General features: G+C 41.0%; 1 protein-coding gene across 1 annotated transcript in view; it reads left to right on the top strand.

Moving 5' to 3' along the window:
• ELOVL2 (ELOVL fatty acid elongase 2) overlaps nucleotides 1–18,708 on the top strand; it is a 63,790-nt gene that overhangs the window by 36,221 nt on the left and 8,861 nt on the right. The window contains exons 2-4 of the mRNA XM_059399434.1: nucleotides 7,213–7,276; nucleotides 11,637–11,824; nucleotides 15,841–15,918. Coding sequence (XP_059255417.1) covers nucleotides 7,213–7,276; nucleotides 11,637–11,824; nucleotides 15,841–15,918 — 330 coding nt within the window. The remainder of the gene's footprint in view (nucleotides 1–7,212; nucleotides 7,277–11,636; nucleotides 11,825–15,840; nucleotides 15,919–18,708) is intronic.

Here is an 18,708-nt window from a genome sequence, read left to right as displayed (position 1 = left end):
ATGGAAGCACATGGTATGTTCTCTGTCTAGCTTCTTCATAATTTTGAGAGCCATCTGTGTTGTGTGTGCATCAGTCGTTCTTTTACTCTCTTGAGTAGTTTTTTGTTGTATAGACACACAATTTATCCATTCACCTATTGATGAACATTTGGAAGGTTTCTATTTTTTTAGCTATTAAAAATAAAGCTGCCATGAATATCTGTGTACAAGTCTTTGCAAGCATACATGCTGTATTTTTTCTTGGGTAAATATACCTAGTAGTAGTATGCTGGATCATATGGTAGGTGAATGTTTTACTGAACTACTAAACTGTTTTTCAACATGGTTGTACCATTTTACGTTCTTAGCAGCTGTGGTAAGCAAAGGGATACACAAAATAAAGCTTACTTCCAACCTTTCTATCCTTCAGCCTTTGTTATACACAGCCATAAATTAAATTAAATGTAAATTAATTCCACTGGGTAGTTACCCAAAGAAAACAAAACTCAAAAAGATATATGCACCCCACTGCTTCTTGCACCACTATTAACAATGGCCAAGATACGGAAGCAACCCAAGTGTCCATCAATACATGAATGTAAATATACCTATAGTGGAATACTATTCTGCCATAAAAAATGAGATCTTGCCATTTGTGACAACATGGATGGACCTAGAGGGTATTATGCTATGTGAAAGAAGTCTGATGGACAAAGACAAATACCACATGGCTTCACTTAGATGTGGAATCTAAAAAACAGTACAAAAGCAGGAACAGACCCACAGAGAACAAACTGACGGTTGCCAGAGGGAAGGTGGGTTAGGGTAGGGCATGGGCAAAATGGATGAAGGGAATTAGGAAATACAGGCTTCCAGTTATGGAATGAAGAAGTCATGGGCCTGAAAGATAGCACACAGGGAATATAGTCAGTGGTACTGTAATAGCAATGTGCAGGGACAGATGGTAACTACACTTGTGGTGAGCATAGCATAGCCTCTAGTGTGATAGAGAACTGTGTTATATGCCTGAAACCAACGTAGCATTGCGTGTCACCTGTACTTCAATAAAGATAAAGTCCAGCACACGGACTTTACTATGTGGGCAAGGGGAAATCCCTGAAGTTGTTTTAGAAGTGGGGTTAGAGAATTGTTTGACAGAGAATTACTTGGCCTTGGGAACTCAGAACATAGTCTGGAGGGGAAGCTGATGCCATGGATGGGTATCTTCATAGGCTCATGGGGTTTCCTGCATAGAGAGAGAGGCACGACCCCGGGACGGCTAGCATGGGGCCCTCTGAAGTATGGTGTTCAAGATGGCATTCCTTTTGCTGAGGTGTAAAGGCAGTACTGTTGCCCTCTTCTAATCTGTCCAAATAACCATCTTTAAAAATGTACCTTAAATCCTGACTCCATCAGGGTCCTCCGTCATTGGGGCAGTTCTGTGTATTTCCTCCTTCTCAGGTGTTTGCTTTTGCCTTTCTCTGTATGTGTCACTTTCACATTTTGTCTGTAAGCTTTTGAGTCCTTTTTGTCCTCCTTTGTCTGGCAAAGTGTTAGTACATAATGGTTGTTCCCTATGTTGGCTGAGTGAGTGAAGTGTGCTGCATGTAGTGTAGTTTGTTGATTTTTCTTAGCTCCTGGGTTATAGTGTTCTTCCTAGGAAATCACCCAACACGCTTTTACCATAGCACCTGGTGCGGCTATGAATTCGTTACCCAAGCTGCTCTCTCCCATGCTGGGCCAAGTGTTCATCCTTCGTTGGCTAACACCACCCAATTTCTACTTAACACTTAATGTTTTACTAATCTGGGATAAATTTTCATTTGTTCTTCTGATCTCTCATTATCTCATCGTCTTTTTAGATTGTATCCTTACTAAGCTGTATTAAATGACCCAAAAATAGAAGAGTTTATTTTTATTCAAGTTTCTGATTTTCTTAATACTGGCTTTATTTCCACCTATCATGTGGGTCCGTAGAGACCCTGGTTGTAAACATTCCCAAGTGAGTCCTGTCTTAATCTATTTGTACGTGCTGATTCTTCTTCTTGAAATGATCTTCCTTCTCCATCTAGAAGGTGTTCTAGAGTCTTTCAGAACTTGGCAGCAATAGCATCTCTTCTTGGGAAGCTTCTCTTTTTAAAAGAACTATATTAAATTTGCTACCTCTATGTTATTCATTTCAGGGGTACAACATAATAATTCAGTATATACATAATAATTCAGTGTGTGTATATATATATGTGTGTGTGTATATATATATATATATATATATATATATGAAATGATCACCACAATAAGTCTGATTAACATATATAGTTATTCTTTTTTATTCATTTTACAGAGAAGTTTGTACCCATCTTGCCCACCCTCATATCACTGCGTCTGGTAACCACCAAACTCTTCTTTGTACCTATGAATTTGGGGTTTTGGTTTTTGTATTTTTAGATTCCACATTTAAGTGAGGTCAGAAGATATCTTTCTCTCCTATTTCATTTAGCATAATGCCCTCAAGGTCTATCCATGTTGTCACAAATGGCAAGATTTCCTTCCTTTTTATGGCCAAATATTTTTTTTCCTCTCTGTTCTTAAAGCACGTCCCTGACGTTTCTCTCATATTGAAGACATTAATATCGTAATTATTGATTTGCTTATCAGTATCCTGTGTCAAGATGAGTACCGGTCTTATTTGACTTTGTATTTCAGCTCCTAAGATTATGCTAGCACATAGTAATGGTCAGGTAATTGGTTAATGAATCACACATTAATGACTGAAGGATTGGAGTGTTCCTTCTATTTTATTTATTTAAAGTACAATTTAGATACGGTGTTATGTTCATGTACAATATATTGATTCAATTTGATAATTACTCAGTGCTAATCATGATCAATGTAGATACCCACCATCTGTCACCATACAACATTATTACAATATTATTGACTGTTCTCTATGCTGTACTTTTCATCTCTGTGACTTATTTCTTTTATAACTGGGAGTTTGTACCTCTTAATCTTGTGTATTTTGCCCATCCCCTACCTGTTTCCCTGCTGGCAACCACCAATTTTTTCTCTGTATTTTAGAGTCCATTTTTTTTTTTAATTTTGTGTTTTAGACTCCACATGTTAGTGAAATCATAAGGTATTTGTCTTTGTCAGACTGCTTTCACTTAGCATTATACTCTCTAAGTCCATCCATGTTGTCGCAGATGGCAAGATCTCTCTTTACGGCTACATGATAATCCATTGTATATATATATATACCACATCTTCTTGATCCACTCATGTGTTGATGAACAGCTGGGCCGCTTCCATAACTTGGCTATTGTAAATAATGGTGCAATAAACTTAGGAGTGCATGTATCTTTTCAAATTAGTGTTTTTGTTTTCTTTGGGTAAATGTCCAGTAATGGGATTACTGGATCATATGGTATTTCAGTTTTAACTTTGGGGGGAACCTCCCTACTGTTTTTCACAATCGTTGCACCAATTTAATTTCCCGCAGTGTGTGAGGGTTTTTTCTCCACATCCTTACCAACACTTGTTATTTCTTGTCTTTTTGATACCAGCCGTCTGACGAGTATGAGGTGATATCCCCTTGTGTTTTCAGTTAGTTACCCCTGACAGTGAGGTCGAGCACCTTTTCATGTGTTTTTTGGCCATCTGTATATCTTTGGAATAATGTCTGTTCACATCCTCTGCCCATTTTTTTTTTTTTAAAGATTTTATTTGTTTATTTGACAGACAGAGATCACAAGTAGGCAGAGAGGCAGGCAGAGAGAGAGAGAGAGGAGGAAGCAGGCTCCCTGCTGAGCAGAGAGCCCGATGCGGGGCTCGATCCCAGGACCCTGGGATCATGACCTGAGCCGAAGGCAGAGGCTTTAACCCACTGAGCCACCCAGGCGCCCTCCTCTGCCCATTTTTAAACTGGAGTATTTGTTTTTGGGTGGGGAGTTAGGTCTTTATATATTTTGGATACTAACTCCTTACTAGATATATCATTTGAAAATATCTTCTCCCATTCAGTAGATTGTCTTTTTGTTTTGTTGATGGTTTCTTTTGTTCTGCAAAATCTTATTTTATATAGTCCCAGTTTATTTTTGCTTTGTTTCTCTTGCCTAAGGAGACAGATCCATAAATATTTTGCTAAGGGTAGGGCCCAAGAGATTACTGCCTATGTTGTCTTCTAGGAGTTTTATGATTTCAGGTCTCACATTTAGGTCTTTAATCCATTTGAGTTTAGTTTTGTGTATGGTGTAAGAATGTGGTCCACTTTTTCCCTTTTGCATATAGCTGTCCATATTTCCCAGCAGCATTTATTGAAAGGACTGTCTTTTCCCATTGTACATTCTTGCCTCTTTTGTCATAGACTAATTGGCCATATATGTTTGGGTTTATTTCTGGGCTCTTTTCTGTTCCATTGATCTCTGTGTCTGTTTTCATACTAGTACCATACTGTTTTTGATTAAAGTTGCTTTGTAGTATAGCTTGAAATTTGGAATTTTGATACCTCTAGCTTTGTTCTTAAAATTTCTTCAGCTGTTTGAGGTCTTTTGTGGTTCCATACAAATTTCAGTATTTTTCTATTTCTGTGAAAAATACTATAGGTGTTTTGATAGTGATTGCATTGAATCTATAGATTGCTCTGGGTAGTATAGACATTTTAATAATATTAATTCTCCTAATCCATAAGCATGGTGTATCTTTCCATTTGCTTGTGTCATCAGTGTCTTACCAACTTTCATCAGTTGACTTTTAGTTTTCAGAGTATAGGTCCTTTCACCTCCTTGTTTAAATTTATTTCTAGATGTTTTATTCTTTTTGGTGCAACTGTAAATGGGATTTTTTTTTTAGATTTCTCTTTCTGCTACATCATTATTAGTATATAGAAATAGAACAGTTTTCTGTTAATTTTGTATCTTGCAACTTTACTAATTTATCCATTTTAATGGATTTTGGTGGATTCATTAGGATTTTCCACCTGCAAATAGTGACAGTTTTACTTCTTCTTTACCAATCTGGATGCCTTTTGCTTCTTTTTCTCGCCTGATTCCTACTACAACTTCATAGTACCATGCTGAATAAATGTGATGAGAGTACACATCTTTGTCTTGTTCCTGATCTTAGATAAAAGCTTTCAGCTTTTCACTGTCAAGGATGATGTTAGCTCCTTGTGGATTTTTCAAATAGAGCCTTTATTATGTTAAGGTATGGCCCTCTGAACCCACTTTGTTGAGAGTTTTCTTCATGAATGAGTGTTGTATTTTGTCTAATGTTTTTATGGTGCCTATTGAGATTATCACATTTTTAAAAAATTTTTGCTCTTGTTAATGTGATATACCAGTTGATTTGCAAATATTGAACCACCCTTGTATCTCTGGAATAAACCCCACTTGATTTTAGTGAATTATCCTTTTAATGTGTTGCTGGAATTGGTTGCTAATATTTTGCTGAGGATTTTTGGGGTCTATGTTCATCAGAGATTCTGGCCTCTAGGGTTTTGCTGCTGTTGTTGTGTTGTTTTGTTTTTCTAGTGTCCTCTGGTTTTGTTATCAGGGTAATGGTGTGGAATGCCCTTTGTAACTCATTTTTTTCCACTCTGCTCTCTTTCCATATCCTCCCCTCTCTTTTATTTCTGGTCTTCCACTGTGACTAAATTTCTGCAACCTCATAGAACCAATATAAGCTCTGTAACCTTTAGTTAAGAGTTTTTTTAGACCTACAGGTGTAAGAAAATGGATTTTGGACAAAGCAAACAGACTGAAAAAGCTTAAACATGTGTAGGTGGATGTGGCAATGAAAGGAAGATTGCATTGGTGTTTGTTAGGAGGGTGGGCTCATCAGTGAGGTTAACATTCTTTGCTTAAGAGTGAGAGGCCTCAGGACAGATCTGCTCTTTTCTAATGGCAGCACAACTCTTACTCTGTCACACTGTCATGTGAGGTAGGTGACCATTCTCAAATCTAGAGGTCTCCCAAGATGTCCTTCATGGAAATCAAAACACTAGAAACTTCCAAGCTTGATTGAGCCCAGATACTTTTTATAGAGGTACAATGAAATAATAAAGGTCGTAATACATGGCCAGCAGGTATAGGTGCTAACAGATGTCAGCCACTAATCCTCATCCACTCTCCCAAGCTTCCTAAAGTCCCCAAAAATCTAAGTTTCCTGGAAATTTTCTCAGGATCAAAGTCACAAATAAAAAAGGTCCAAATGATAGGTGCCAATCACCAAAAGTACAGATCTTCTCAAATGCCAATAAGTTAATTCTCCTCTTTGGCACTTAGACTTTCTTTGAGAATGAGATGCTTTGACTGCATTCCCGCTGTTGATTATACAGAATGTTCTAGATGAACGTCCTGAGGGCTGTCACACTCAACTCACCCATCTACTGATCCCAGAATTTTCTTCAAACATCCCTTTGCTAGGAACCCTGGCTTTGCCTTTTCTTCCCTTTGCTTGAGATGGTGCTCTAGACCGTTGAACAGGGGTAGGGAACACCTTAGCAGGTATTTTGAGCAGTGAACAGGAGCTAAACCAAGAGCCTGTGGCCAATTTAGCAACCATAAGATTCTTAACAGAAATTCTCCTGTCTCAACCTAAATCCAGTTAAAGTGACAATAATAATCTGATGGACCCTAGTGACACTGTTTACTATGGTATTAAATAAATATTCATGTAATAGAAAAAGTTTTGAAAACAAAATATGAAGGTTATGAAAAAAAATAGCTGTACTGCTTAATTTCCTTATTTGAAAAATTAGTCCCCTTTAAAGCTTTAGATTCAACTTTGTAAAATACAACTCAGCTGAATTTTCATTTAACAATTACATTATATCCTGTAGGTACAGACCCTCCGTGTTGTTTGCACACAACCTCTGTTAATAGTAACAATAGAAGTTGCTTATGGGAAAGCTTATGCCTCTAAGCATTTTAGAGGGAAATGAAATTAAGGTCAATAACCCTTCAGTGTTTAAAAGTACCAAGCCTGTTTTCCAGGACTCCTGTTGCCTAAGGAAAGGAAAAAGGAATTATTTCCTTCCAAATCCACACAAGCTCATGAATGGTGAGGCTGCATTTAACTCGTCCATTTTCCTTAAGGTTTTGCATCCGAGAGTCCCTGAAGCTAGGACTGGGAGATTCTGGTAGCTGTTGTTGGTAGTGGTCTGTTTTGAGAGTTCCCCCTCATCCTCCCCCCCCCCCAAAAAAACCCCACTTTAATCATTTTTTTCCTTTTCAGGAGCACCTAAAGGCCTTGGATGATGAAATCAATGCTTTTTTGGACAATATGTTTGGACCTCGAGGTGAGTAAGCTACTCGAGAACTTCTCGTGGAAGAGGGTTTCCTCACTTCTGGTGTCTTTTCAACAGGACAGTGCTCAACACTTAGAGATTTAAGTTCCCTCACCTTTGATACCCTTCTCCCAGGTCATCCAGAAAGCCTCAGTTCTCCTCAGTCTTCCTGGGGTGAAAGTCCTGGGAGCCGCCGCAAGCAAGGGCAAACTGCAGTGCGGTTGTGGCTGTCCCTGTGCGCTCCACGACTTCCACTCCTTTCTGCACCACCCACTCAACGCGCACCTTCCGCACATGCGCAGTCAGCAGTAGTCTGTGCGCTTGCGTGTCTCCTCTTCGCGCTCACTCCGGCCGGATTGTGGCTGCCATGTCTGCGCGTCTGCGCGCCTGCGCTCTTGCCGTCCTGGTCACCACCTCGCCGCGGAGCACGGTCTTCTCCAGCGCCACAGACCTCTTAGTCACACTTCACAGCTTGCAGATGAATGAGCCCGGCTGGTTCATACTGTGGGAACAGTTCTGTAGTTCTCTGGTTCTCTTAAGTTATTTCCCCAGCCCTGCTGGGTAGAGGTGGAGGGAAATGGCGTTTTCCTGTCTCTCAAAAATCTAAACAGAACCATGTGGAGATTACTTAGGCCACCTCAGTCTCTGTGTAGGCTTTAGAAGCTTTCCTAAATGAATGGCTGTTTGTATAGTTTTATTATAATGATACTGTGCAATTGTTCAGAGCTTAAAAAAAAAAAAGATTTTAAGTAATCCCTACATCCAGCGTGGGGCCTGAGATCAAGAGTCACCTGCTCCACTAACCAAGGCAGCCCAGGCGCCTTTGTATGGAGCTTTGAAAAAGCTTCTTACACGATCCCCCCCCCCCCCGCATTTTCTTTGTGACAACCCTGTGTGGGTAGGCAGGGCAGGATATCTGTATCTCAGAAGCTCGACTGTGTTCTCTGCCTCGCAGTTCTCGTGGGTGGGAAGGGGAACGGTTCAGGCGGAGGGCACAGTGCTCTCACTTGGGCATGCAGGGTTTCTTGAGGACTGTGGCTTTCTATATTTGGCACTGCCACTAGAGAGTGGAACAGTCTCTCTGACCCGGGTTCACACTGAGCTTTGTGTTTACCAAGATCACGGTGAACGGGAGTTATGTGGATGGGGGTCCCGGATAGGGTTGCAGTCGTGTACTCAGCTCTGAGCATTTTTATGGGACGTCCTTCTGTAGTGAGGGGATTGTAAGATGGACAGCTGACAACTGGATCAGGTGACTTCCACGATGACAGGGAGGCTAGCATCTGGGCCATCAAGAATCCATTTTCCTCTTCCTAAAAATGGCACAAGCTTAAGGTGACTGGCAGGCTACCTTGTAGACTTCTGGGTGTCCCCTCGTCTTTTCCATACTTACTGATTCCATATTCCCATCAAGGGCTTTTCTTCCAGGCGAATACCTGACCCCGATGCAGAGCTAACCCTCACGTCTGAAAGATAATCTTATAAATATTTGTTCCTGTCTTTTGGTTGGGACAGTTACTGTCTTCCTTGACAAATGTGACAAACATTTACAAGACAATGACAAAAGAAAACTTCAGGTGCTGTATTCATTTTGTAATATGTGCTTGACTCATTGTGCCAGTTGATCTATATTTAATAACTTGGAACTAAGTAGATGCATAAGTGAGACAGAGTAGAAGGCCTAGGTCCTGTCTCACAGAGCATATACCATTGGGGGGGGGGGTCAAATTACCCCATCTGAAACAAGTGGAAAACAAGGAAATAAACCATGTATCCTGGTTTTCTAGTTTTCTAGATTTCAGTAACAAAGCCCTGCAAGCTGCATGGCTTAAAGCAACAGTAATTATTCTGTCACAGTTCTGGAGGCTACAAGTGTGAAATCAAGGTGTTGGCAGGGCCGTGCTCCCTCCAAGGCTCTAGAGAACAGTCTGTTCCCTGCCTTTCTCCCAGCTTCTGGTGTTGTCCGTAATCTTTGGCATTGCTTGGCTTGGAGATGCATCTCCTCAGTCTCTGCCTTCACCTTCACATGGCTTCTCCTCCCTGTGTCCTAATCTCCCCTCGTTATATAAGACAGTCACTGGGCTAGAGCCCCCCTGATCTAGTATGACGTCATCTTAACTTGGTCATATCTGCAAAGACCCTATTTCCAAATAAGGTCACACTCACACAGGTTTCAGGAGTTAGGCCTAGAACCTATCTATTGGGGGGTACAGTTCAATCCACAACATTGTAACAGGAGGTGGGGTAGCAGTTTAGGGCAAGTATTTAACCTTTTTACTCTCTGTGCCTCAATTTTTCTCAGACTTTAACTGGGGATAATATTATCTCCTACATGGTGGATATGTCTGTTACTTTGACTGTGGTGATGGCATGGTGAGTGTTTGCTTAAAGCCAAACACATCAAATTGTAAATGTTAAATATGTGCAGGTACATCAACTATACCTCAGTAAGACTGTTAGAAATGTCACCTGTATCGTTAGATTGTTTTGAGATTTAAATACACGAATGCATATAGAAAGGCTTAGTGCTCTTAAATGTTAGTTGCAATAACAGTTACAGTCATAATATCTTAATTCTAAAATGAGAATTGTTATGCAGCTGAGGAACTGTAGTGATGAGAGAGCGCTAGGAAACAGTTCCCTTCAAAAGGCAGGACCTTTATCTGGTCTTGAGAGGCTGCGTAGGATTTAGATACGGAGGCAGGCATTAGGAAGCGGCAGGCACATAGCACAAACCTTTACGACCAGTGCTTACCAGCTAGTTGTATGACAGGTAATCTCTGTTAGTCACATGGGCACTGAAATGAACCCCTTTCCTTCCTTATTATCTCTGCCACAATTGGAGCGGTTTAAAGAACAGGTGATAGGACAGTGATGGCTTGAGAAGGCATTTTCCTCAGTACTGTCTGTCGGGTGGGGTGGAGTAAGAGAAGCTGGGGTGTGCGGGGTAGGTAGAATGGAGCAGGAAGGGGGCAGAGAAGGGGGAAAAGCAGAGACAGGAAGAAAGGGCATGATCTGCTAGAAAAATCCGCTCCTTCCATCTTTTTTTGCAGAGATTACAAACAGCACACTATTTTTTTTTAATTTATTTATTTTTCAGGGAGAGAGACGGAGAGCACAAGCAGAGGGAGAAACAGGCTCCCCACTGACCAAGGAGCCCAGTGTGGGACTCGATCCCAGGACTGTAGGATCATGACCTGAGCCGAAGGCTGCTGCTTAGCTGACTGAGCCACCCAGATGTCCCACAGCATGCTATTTTTTATAATTGTGGGCCAGTTTATTTTCTTTATGTAAACAACAAAAAAGAACAGAATAGAGAACTGAAATCACTTTGTGTCTATAGTTCTTTTCAAATGTTACTAATTATATTATAGAACTATATTGTGTATTTTATTTAGATTTTTATGTGTTCACTCTCCAGAGTAAGGAACACTTGGTGTGTCTTGGTCCTTACCTCCTGGCTGTTTATATTTCTAGTCCATGGTCAGGTTTAGGTCCTTTGTTGTATTCTCTGCCCACTCATCTGCATCATCAGCTCCGAGTCTTTCCTTTGCCTTCTTGAGCTTCCCCTGCTTGCAGTGCAGTCCCACCGCTCTGGCTCGGCTGAACTCTGAGCTCTGCCTGGCGTACCGCTCAGAGGTCTTTGGCAGGCTCCAAGGAATGTAGGTTTTATGCAGTGTTATATACTACTGATATCCCTTCTGTCCTGCCTACTTCAGACTTCCCCAGAGGAGACAGCAGCAGGTCTTGTGGGCTAGGCATCAGACATGAATTCAGATTCCAGCTCTGCTGCCCACTACTATATGGTCTTGGCAAGTTATTGTGGCTTTCTGAGCTGGTTTTTGCCCACATATGGCATAGTAGTACTTCCTATTTATTGAGTTAGAGTGAATAAACATTGTAACTCTTCCAAAGAAGTTGCTAGAACTACTACCTCCCACTTTAATTACTTGTCCCTATCACTCTGTGTTCTCTTTGCTCCATGAAACCTTCCTTAACTACTCTCGCCCCCATGGTGTGGTTCTTCTGAACCGTAACCTAAATCCAGCTTAGTCAGTGCCACGTCCTACTGTTCCTTGTTGGATTGAGTGTGTACAAAGAAACGTGACAGTAGATCTTTAAAGTTCTCATCAAAGAAAAACATTTTTGTAACTAAGGTGATGGATGTTAACTAGACTTTGTTGTGGTCATCGTTTTGCAGTGTATTTGCAAATGTTGAATCCTATTGTACTCCTGACACTCTTAAGTTGTGTATCAGGCATACTCCCATTAAAAAAAAAAGACCACCCCCCCAATGTTTTCAATATATGTGGTAAAACTTTATAACTGAACAGAAGTGCCGCTCCTCAGAATTCTCACTGTTTCTTTTCAGATTCCCGAGTCCGAGGATGGTTCATGTTGGACTCTTACCTTCCCACCTTTTTTCTTACTGTCCTGTATCTGCTTTCCATATGGCTGGGTAACAAATACATGAAGACCAGACCTGCTCTTTCCCTCAAGGGTATCCTCACCTTGTACAATCTGGGAATCACGCTTCTCTCCGTGTACATGCTGGCAGAGGTAAGTGATCCCATGGAGCCACGGCCACTGAGGCAGCGCCCCAGCAAGCTGTCCACACTCGCTCTCAGTACTGTTCTTTAAGGTCTCCAGAACTGTTTCAGCGGTTGCTTATATTCTTTCTGGAAGTTTTGGAAATCTTTGTTTCTAACTTGAATTTTTCTCATCCCAACTTAGGCCCCTTTCTTTAGTCCTTAGTCTTCCATTGTAATTTAAAATCACAGTTTAGATCTGATTGGGTCTTTAAAGCTCAGATGTTCAGATTTTCTCCTTTTACAGATTTATACTGAGGCTTGGAAAAGGTACATGATTTGCCTGAGACCAGATCGCTATTGAATGACTGACAAAGTAGTTTCTAAGGCAACTTACATATCAAATGCAGTTGGTTTGAAATACAAATACATAGTCCCTCCAAGACCACTGCCCACATCTTCGGGTGTCTGTGTCAGCGACAGCGGCGGGGCTGTTTCTCCGGACTGATGGCGGAGGCCAGCTGCCATTCCAGCGGGGCTCTGGCTGCCCCCATTACATCACACATCGCCCATTCCTTTGCAGCGTGCCAAACCCGAGTAATTCTACAAGAAAACAAGTAACAATTGTCTTGCCTGTAAACCAAAGGCTGCTTCAGATCCCTGCGAAGGAGAATCAAAAACTGCCAAAGAGACCCGCTCCAGCGAGCAGCCTCAGGGGACACCAGCAAACCTGGGGGAACAGCCAGGTTAAAGTCATTTGTGTCCAGGTGTAAATGTCTGATTATGACATGAGTGTAGTTTCCTTCCTGGTCCTCGAATTCTAAAAGGACATAAACCCCTGCCTGACATCGAGAGCCTCCACAGAGTTTAACCTGTGCCTTGTTCGGGTTTGCACCATTCTGAGAACGGTTCGTAGCCATCACTTTCCACGCCAGCGTCCCGTGATCAGAGACCGGTGATCGAGTCCAGGGTCAGGAAAGCCACTCTCCTGTCCTGTCCCATCACTTCTCCTGATTTATCTCACTCTGAAAGGGGAGTTCTTTTTTTTTTTTTTTTTAATTTATTTATTTGACAGACAAAAATCACAAGTAGGCAGAGAGGCAGGCAGAGAAAGAGAGGAGGAAGTAGGCTCCCTGCTGGACAGAGAGCTGGACATGGGGCTCAATCCCAGGACCCTGGGATCATGACCCGAGCCGAAGGCAGAGGCCTTAACCTACCGAGCCACCCAGGTGCCCCTGAAAGGTGAGTTCTTAGTGAGCTTTTCAAGTAGGTAAGTTTCCCTTCACGGGATGAGCTCGCAAGATTTCTCTGGGAAGAACCAGACTATCTTTCCCGGATTGTTTTCAGAAGCAGCCCCTGTGGCAGAAGAACAGCCTGAAAATCTGACGACACCAGAATCTCTAACACTTGCTGGACGTGTGGGTCACTCACTCCCTGTAATTCGAGAGCAGTTACTTAGGCTTTGACCTTTAGGCAACTTACCCTTAAGATGGAGATCCCGTGCTTATCCTCCGGAACTCAAGAGGGGGCTATAAGGATCTATCAGTTCTGCTTGGCCAGCGTTTGATGAGCACCCGTTCCCTACTGTGACTGGTCCTGATAAGCCAAGGAGATAGGAAGATGGGTTACATGCAATTTCTGGACTTAAAAACCTCAAAGGATAGTACACAGTAGGAGTTATATATGTAAATATGGAGTTATATATGTAAATGTGAAAATGCTGTATAAATAATAAAATGCATACTACTCACCATTAAAGGAACGGACAGTACGTTAGTGTTCAAGCAAATAAATGGTTTCTGCTCCTTTTTAGGTGGGGACATCTGCCCTGAGCCCATTCCCCGCTATGAATTTTATCTACTGCTTATCTGCCGTTGCTCTGTGCACACTTCTGTACCTCGTGATTCAAAATCACTACTGTTGATTGCCCCTGAGTCTCCTCTGATTATAGACTCTTCCTGGGCAAGTGTAAGGTCTTTGACACTTTTGGGTTATATTTAATAGCTGCTAGTTGAGTAATGGGTTGATTTAACCTTGTTAACTTGTTAGGCACAGTTCAGAGGTTTGCGTAGGCTAGGACTGTACTGCTAAAATTATTAACATTCTTTAAAGAAATATGTGTGGACTTCCCACACTGTGTCAGAGTCTATTCCAGATTCTACAGCATGGCCTTTCCCTTGTGCAGCAGTGAGTGCTGGGCTGCTGGCGGGGCAGGAAGACCTCTCTGAGCAAGTGGTACTTGACACTGAATGATGAAAATCAAGCATATGAAGATTTGGGGAGAGTGTGTTTATGCAGAAGGAGCAGCAAACATAAAGGCCTTGAGGCAGGAACAAGCTCGGGGTGTTCAAAGACCATAAAGATGCAGCTAGAACACCCTGGCCAGAGGAGGGGGCGATCCACAATGTGGAGAGATGGCAGATTCATAGAGGGTCTTGGAAACCGAGTTTGCCTTTTATTCTGAATATAATGGCGAGCCACTGGAGGATTTTTTTTTCTCTCTCTCCTTTTTAAAATAGAGCCTCCAGCAGAGAGGGGCAGAGGGAGAGAGAGAATCTCAAGCATATTTTCTGTTCAGTGTGGAGCCTGACAGCTGGCCTCCATCCCACCACCCTGATGAGATCATGACCTGAGCTGAAATCAAGGGTTGGTCACTTAACCGACTGAGCCACCCAGGAGCCCCAACTGCTTAATTCTATTTAAATTTTAAATTGTCAGGTAGTTTTAGACAGTCTAAATTTTTTTTTTTTAGTAGTTCAGCTGTTCCTAATGTTTAGTTTTAACATCCCCTTCCTCCGTACTCTGTATGTATTTCAACAGAGCTGTACCTTGACACATCTCTGATGAACAGCCACAAATAGTAGGCCTTTGGTACCTTATGTGACATGTTAACTGGACTTCCTGTGATCATTTCACAATATACACAATTACTGAGTATTCAAAGGCCTTGTCAGACTCGTCAGATGTATAGGTTTCTTTTCATATCCAGAGATCTTTTTCATTCAGCAATTGTAGATAATTACCTGCTCCATATTATTTAAGTTGGAAAGGTTAAACATTCTCTCATAAATTAAATGAAGGGGAAAGTAACTTATATACATGCTTTATATTCTAGAATTTTGAGTTTTTGCAGTAATAGCAGGAAAGAAAAGACAGAATTTTTTTGGCAAAATTTTCCACAAAGAATTATAAAAATTTCATTTTCTTATATATACTTACTGAGTGCCTTCTATGGACTAGGCATTGGGCAAGGAACAGTGGATTCAAAGATGGGCAAAAAGGCACAGACCTTCATAGAGCCTTTTGTTTTTTCAACATGATATTAATCAGTTATAATCACACAAATGACTGATTACCAAGGAGCATAAACACAATAAAGAAAATGACTTAAAAACCTTTGAGCCCTGGTTTTCACATCTGTAAAATGGTAATAAGTATGTACTTCATAAAATTATGGTGATGATCAGTTAAGATCAGTATAAGCCAATACAAAGTATTAAATAATATTAAAGAATTATTAAAAAATACTTGGTGGCCCCATTGGTTTGGTGTCAGATTCTTGATTTTGGCTCAGGTCATAATTTCAGTCATGAGATCAAGTCCCAGGTCAGACTACATGCTCAGCAGAGAGCCTGCTTCAGATTGTCTCTGCCCCTTCCCCCACTCTCTCTTCCTTTCAAACAAGTAAATAAATCTTTGAAAAAATTTTTTAGTGTTTCCTCAGATGTTTACATGTAATTCTACATTTCACCTGTAGAAATATGGGAGTAGATATTGTTACTCAAATGGTAGCCAAATTCTGTTCCTTAGGGTCACTGTAAAGGTTAGAAGTAAATTATACCAAATCAGAAATACAACCATTGGTATCTGTTCAACAGCAAGAAGGAAATCCTTTGATCACATGTGTTTGAGGACAGGATTGAGAAACTCAAGTGCTGGGGAGTTCCTACTCAGACCTTACATAGACACCAGCCAGGAACATGAATAGAAAATTCAGCTCCCTTCCAAATTTTAGCATTCATTTTTCCTCCTTTGTTTCTTTGGCAGCTTATTCTCTCCAGCTGGGAAGGAGGCTACAACTTACAGTGTCAAGATCTTGCCAGTGCCGGGGAAGCTGATGTCCGGGTGAGTCCTGAGACGCTAACTGACCATTTGCAGGCATCTCTCCTTGATAAGGAGAAGAGGTTTTCTCCTTCCAGATATGAGGATGGGGCTGGGATATTACATAAGAAAAGGAGTCCTCCTGGGGCACCTGTGTGGCTCAGTGGGTTAAGCCTCTGCCTTTGGCTGGGGTCATGATCCCGGCGTCCTGGGATAGAGCCCCACGTCGGGCTCTCTGCTCAGTGGGGAGCCTGCTTCCCTTCCTCTCTCTCTGCCTGCCTCTCTGCCTACTTGTGTTCTCTGTCAAATAAATAAATAAAAATCTTAAAAAAAAAAAAAGAGTCCTTCTAATAGAAACACTTGGTAACAAAAATATTTTCCAAATGTCCCAGTTAACTATGGGGGACTGACTGAATAAACCAGGGCACATCCAGAAATGGACCCTTTGCAAAACAGGAGGAGGAAGATCTCTATACTGTTAATTTCCAAGACATTCTCTAAACAACAAAACAAAAACAACTTGCAGACTGTGTTTATAGTATAGTACAAGAAGTGATATGAATATGTGCGTGTGTGTTTGTTTATGAAAAGAAACAGAAGAAACCAAAACCTAACAAAGTGTTCTTTTGGGAGAAGGAACTAGGCAGAGGGGGATAGGAATGGGAGCTAGACTTCCCTGAATGTACCTGGTGTCATATTTGATTTGGGAACCATTACATGTTTTACATAATATGAAACAAAATTAAGTTTGAAAAGAAAGCAAGGCAGCCTTCCTTCTAGAACTTGGAAACTAAAATAATAAATGAATAGAGCCATATATGAAGCTGGTAACATAACCACCTACAGAATTATTTCAAGTGACTTAAAAACAGTGTTTTGACTGAAATTCCTGAGGGGGATATATCTTAACAATACACTGTATTTTTTTGTTTGTTTCTATTAATGAAAATATTGGTATTGCTTTTTGGAGACTGTTATAGGTATACTGTAGAATAAGTACATAATGTTAATATCATTACAATTACTATTTGAAACATAGTTTAACTTTTTTATTAGTATCTCTTTTCTAACATTAATCAGTTTCAAATTGGAAATGTCAGAATTAATTTTATTCTAAAAACAAATGTGTTTTTTAGCTCTTATCTCCAGAAAAGGCCTAGTTAGTCTCTGACAACCCGGTGCAATGAACATGAATACCCAGATTGTGCTTTCTAAATATAATTTTCCACCAGAAGGGATTAGGGTTCTTAGAGAATTGGCCAATTCCCGGTTTGGGGTGGGAAAAGTGTATAAGCAGAATCCAGGACATCTTGTGACAGAAAGTAAGCAAGCTGTCCAGGACTACTCAGGTCATTACAAAAAGATCTAGGAGCCACCTTGAAGGGGACTCCCAGTGCTCAGGATGGGACAATTCAAAAAGATTACTGACTGGAATGGACTGAGATACATTTATTTAAAAACCATGAGTTTAAAATGATACTAAAAAACACATTGTTGCTGTCTGAAGGTTGCTAGAACACCAGCTCCTTCTAGGGGAAAAAAGTTAAAGGGAAAGAAACCTTTATCTTTGCTTTTCAGATGTGAATTTCCAAATAGAGGAAAAGCTCTTCTCTATAGAAGAGGGAAAACACCTAATGAGAGAATTAGAAAATCATCCTTTTGCAAGTCTTAGTGAAACAGTGGCTGTGTTCAGCAGTCATCCATAAGTGATAAAACTGTTGAGTGAAAAGTGAATGGAGAAACTTCATAATGGGGCACCTGGGTTAAGCGTCTGCCTTTGGCTCAGTTCTTGATCTCGGGATCCTGGGATAGAGCACCATGTCCACTTCACTGGGGAGCCTGCTTGTCCCTCTGCCTTTGCTTGTAATAATGCCACACCCCTGTAAAAATGTTTAGAAATAGAACCGATTCAACAAGTTGGAATCATATTGAAAACTCTGAAGCTTAGTGATAGATACACAGGGTCTTTATACTTAACTGTCCTTGAATTTGTGGGTGTTTGATAATTTCCATAGCAAAAAAACGTGTTTATTAGATAGAAGTCTTTTAAAGTCTTTAAGATGTACATTTTTAAACTCTTTTTAAAAAAATCTTCAAAGCTATAATACAAAATAGGGTATATAGATTTCTCTGCATCCTTTTTTAATTTTTTATTTTTTATAAACATATATTTTTATCTCCAGGTGCCAGGGGTACAGGTCTGTGAATCACCAGGTTTACACACTTCACAGCACTCACCAAAGCATTTTTTTTTTGGCACCCATTTTATTTCTAATTTATTTCTCTCACTGACCATTACATTTTTGGGTTACCATACAAGTCTCTAAGGGTTGTTGTTTTACATTTCTATTTGGCTTGATGTCTGTGAAGTTTAACTAGACCCTCCAACATTAGGGTGGAAGCCACCACACCTTAGTATGTTCTCAGGAAGCAGATGGTCTCGCTTCAAAGTCCCTGTTCTCCACACTCCCTCATGTTTCAATGTTAGCGCTAAAACCCCAGCACCTTTCAAGTACTGGCCCTGTACCTGAGACTTTGTAAGGGGCTCAGGAGGGAAGGGAAGGGGGAATCCGGACCCACCACTTCAGTGAGGAGGAAAAGCATTTTGATTTTAGGTTTTTATTTGAATTCCAGTTAGTTAACATACAGGGTAATATTAGTTTCAGGTGCACAGTGCAGTGGGTCAACACTTCATACGCCATCTTGATTTTAAATCTGAGGAGAACGGGCGCCTGGGTGGCTCAGTGGGTTAAGCCGCTGCCTTCGGCTCAGGTCATGATCTCAGGGTCCTGGGATCGAGTCCCGCATCGGGCT

Source organism: Mustela nigripes, chromosome 5 (genome assembly GCF_022355385.1).
Source record: "Mustela nigripes isolate SB6536 chromosome 5, MUSNIG.SB6536, whole genome shotgun sequence".
NCBI classification, from domain to species: domain Eukaryota; kingdom Metazoa; phylum Chordata; class Mammalia; order Carnivora; family Mustelidae; genus Mustela; species Mustela nigripes.
This window is presented reverse-complemented; position numbering and strand designations above follow the sequence as displayed.